The 2,702-nt window shown below is 44.5% G+C and overlaps 1 protein-coding gene across 1 annotated transcript; it reads left to right on the top strand.

The window, feature by feature from the left end:
* The first annotated feature begins 335 nt into the window (after positions 1 to 335).
* TMEM217 (transmembrane protein 217) lies at positions 336 to 1,476 on the top strand. The gene has a single exon (XM_027959038.3). The coding sequence runs from the start codon at positions 438 to 440 to the stop codon at positions 1,014 to 1,016; it is 579 nt and encodes a 192-aa protein (XP_027814839.1). The 5' UTR covers positions 336 to 437; the 3' UTR covers positions 1,017 to 1,476.
* The last annotated feature ends 1,226 nt before the right edge of the window (positions 1,477 to 2,702 follow it).

Genomic DNA, 2,702 nt, shown 5'->3' with positions numbered 1-2,702 from the left:
AAGAGTTGGACATGACTGACTCTTTCTTTCTTTCTTATTCAGTATTTTCCAATCCTGGCTACAGATGAAAATCACTAGGAAGTTTTTAAAAATACTGATATCTGGGTCATACCCAGAGAATGTTCTAGCTGGTGTGGAGTAGGGACTGTCAGTGATTATAATGGGAAGCCGGGGTTGAGGACCACTCCTCCAATTTATCTGCTCACTGCCACCAGCCTGGGACTGCCTCTTCCTTCCTCCCCACTCAAACTCCCAAACAATTTTAAGCAGCCTTCTGTCTTCTCCAAGCTGTTACTGCCTGGTGCCCACATTTCTCTCCATTGTTTCTCCAGGTGAATTGGGGGAAGGAGGCAGAAGCCCTGGGTAATTTACCACATTGGCAGGAATGAGAATTATCCCCGGCCCCGCTATTGTTTGTCTTCACAGGAAGTCTCAGCATGAAACAGCAGCACTGGTGTGGCATGACCGCCAGAATGGGCTCCCTGTTGTCAGGGGTCTTTACCATCACCTCCGTGGACTTGTACCTCATCTTCGAACAGAAGTACCTAAGGAGAAACAATTGCACTGAGCAGATGTCACAGATCAAGAGCACAAGTATCCTGATAAAACTGTTCATCATCTGCTGGAGCCTGACTATTGTTGCCTTCCTATCTTTCATCACCATCCTCATCAGCTGCTTGCTGCTATACTCAGTGTACACCCACATGCACAGGGGCCTGGTAATCTACGTCGTTTGGATCCTTTTCTACGAAACTGTAAACATCGTGGTACAATGCCTTACCAATGACGGTTCTTCCATGGCGGAGGTCAGAATCATGCGCTGGTTTGGTCTGGTGTCCCGTATATGCATGCACTGTTTCTGGATGTTCTTTGTCATCACTTATGCCTACATGATCTACAAAAATAAAAGCCAGGGCAATATCATCTCCTACAACAGACGTGTTTCTACCAGCAGTGGAGACTTCCTGCCGCGGAAATCCAAGATAATCAACTTTTCCCGCCGCTACAGTGAGTAACATGGCCCTGTTCCACAATAGGTTCTCATGGTAGTTCATTTTCCGTCTCATTCACTTTTCAGCAAGCAGAGACTCTACTGCCACCCTTTTCGGGGAGATACAGTGAGAAAAGGGATTACCATCACAGCTGGAACGCCTTGCTTGTAGAGGATGTTTAATTAGAGGACATTGTTATTTATCAAGCTCTCCTTGACTTCCTCTTTCCTTTTCTTGTCAGTACCGCCTTATTGGTCAAAATGAAGAGCAGCAGGGATGAAATGAAGCTGAATTGCAATCTGGCAATCCTTTCACCTTAGTGTGTCTTCATCAGCCTTCAACTCACAGGTCTCTAGAATAGGTAAACCTGTATTTATATCCCAGATTGTTGTAGCAAAAAATATATCACTGGGGTCTTGAGGTGGTTTTCTGCTGCTTTTTCTCCCTGTGTCGTCTATACTGTATTCCAGATAAGTAAAAGAATAAAAATAGAGACAAATCATACTTCATTTTCTGTCTTGACCCTTCCTTCCTCTCCCCCAACAAAAACTGTCAAGGAGCATAAATGCACTTGTGATTAATCAAAAGCTATTTGTTAAACTCTTCTGTCAGTCACTGTGCAGGACACACTGTGTATATCTCCGCTGCAGGAGGATACAAAAAAGTATAAGATGTAATTCCTGACCTTGAGGATTTTGCAGTTTCGTGAGAGAGATTAAATCATGTTTATGTTTATGAATTGATTCGCCAACCACATAAGATGGTACAAGATTATACATTATCACATATCAACAAACTTCACTTTGAGTTCAGGGGTCAGGAAATGTCAGAAGCAGTTTAAGCCAGAATGGAAGACACACTGAGGAAACCTCTACTTCAGACAGCATAGACCTTATGTTAGAGGTTTACTAATAGCTTTCTTGGAAGGACTGATGTTGAAGCTGAAACTCCAACACTTTGGCCACCTGATGCGAAGAGCTGACTCATTGGAAAAGACCCTGACCCTGGGAAAGATTGAGAGCAAAAGGAGAAGGGGACGACAGAGGATGAGATGGTTGGATGGCATCACCGACTCAATGGACATGGGTTTGGGTGGATTCCAAGAGTTGGTGATGGACAGGGAGGCCTGGCAAGCTGCAGTTCATGGAGTCCCAAAGAGTTGGACATGACTGAGCGACTGAACTGAACTGAATAGCTTTCTTGAGGTATAATTGATATACAATATATAGCACAGTCTTCCCTGGTGGCTTAGATGGTAAAGAATCTGCCTGCAGGGCAGGAGACCTGGGTTCAATCCCTGTTTGGGGAAGACCCCCTGGGGAAGGAAGTAGCAACCCACTCCAGTATTCTTGCCTGGAGAATCCCCATGGACAGAGGAGCCTGGAGGGCTGCAATCCATGGGGTCACAAAGAGTCGGACGCGACTGAGCGACTAAACCACAACCACAACAAATACATGTTTAAATAATATAATTTAGTAAGTTTTGGCATGAGTATATTCCAGTGAAGCCATCACCATAATTGAATGCATGAACACGTGTGTCACCCCCAAGAGTTTCCTCTTTATCCCTGTCTCCTGCCCCTTCCTGCACTACCGCCCCCGACCCTGCCACCACAAAGCACTGATTTGCTGATTTTCTCTATATGTTAGTTTGTATTTTCTAGAACTTTACATAAATGGAATCATAGAGTATATAATCTTTTTTGCCTG

Source organism: Ovis aries, chromosome 20 (assembly GCF_016772045.2).
Source record: "Ovis aries strain OAR_USU_Benz2616 breed Rambouillet chromosome 20, ARS-UI_Ramb_v3.0, whole genome shotgun sequence".
Lineage (NCBI taxonomy): Eukaryota > Metazoa > Chordata > Mammalia > Artiodactyla > Bovidae > Ovis > Ovis aries.
Note: the sequence above shows the minus strand (reverse complement) of the source record. Positions and strands in the feature narration are given on the sequence as shown.

What these genes read in the sequence shown, in the direction of transcription:
- TMEM217 (XM_027959038.3), top strand. Translation starts at nt 438, where the DNA reads ATGAAACAGCAGCACTGGTGTGGCATGACCGCCAGAATGGGCTCCCTG.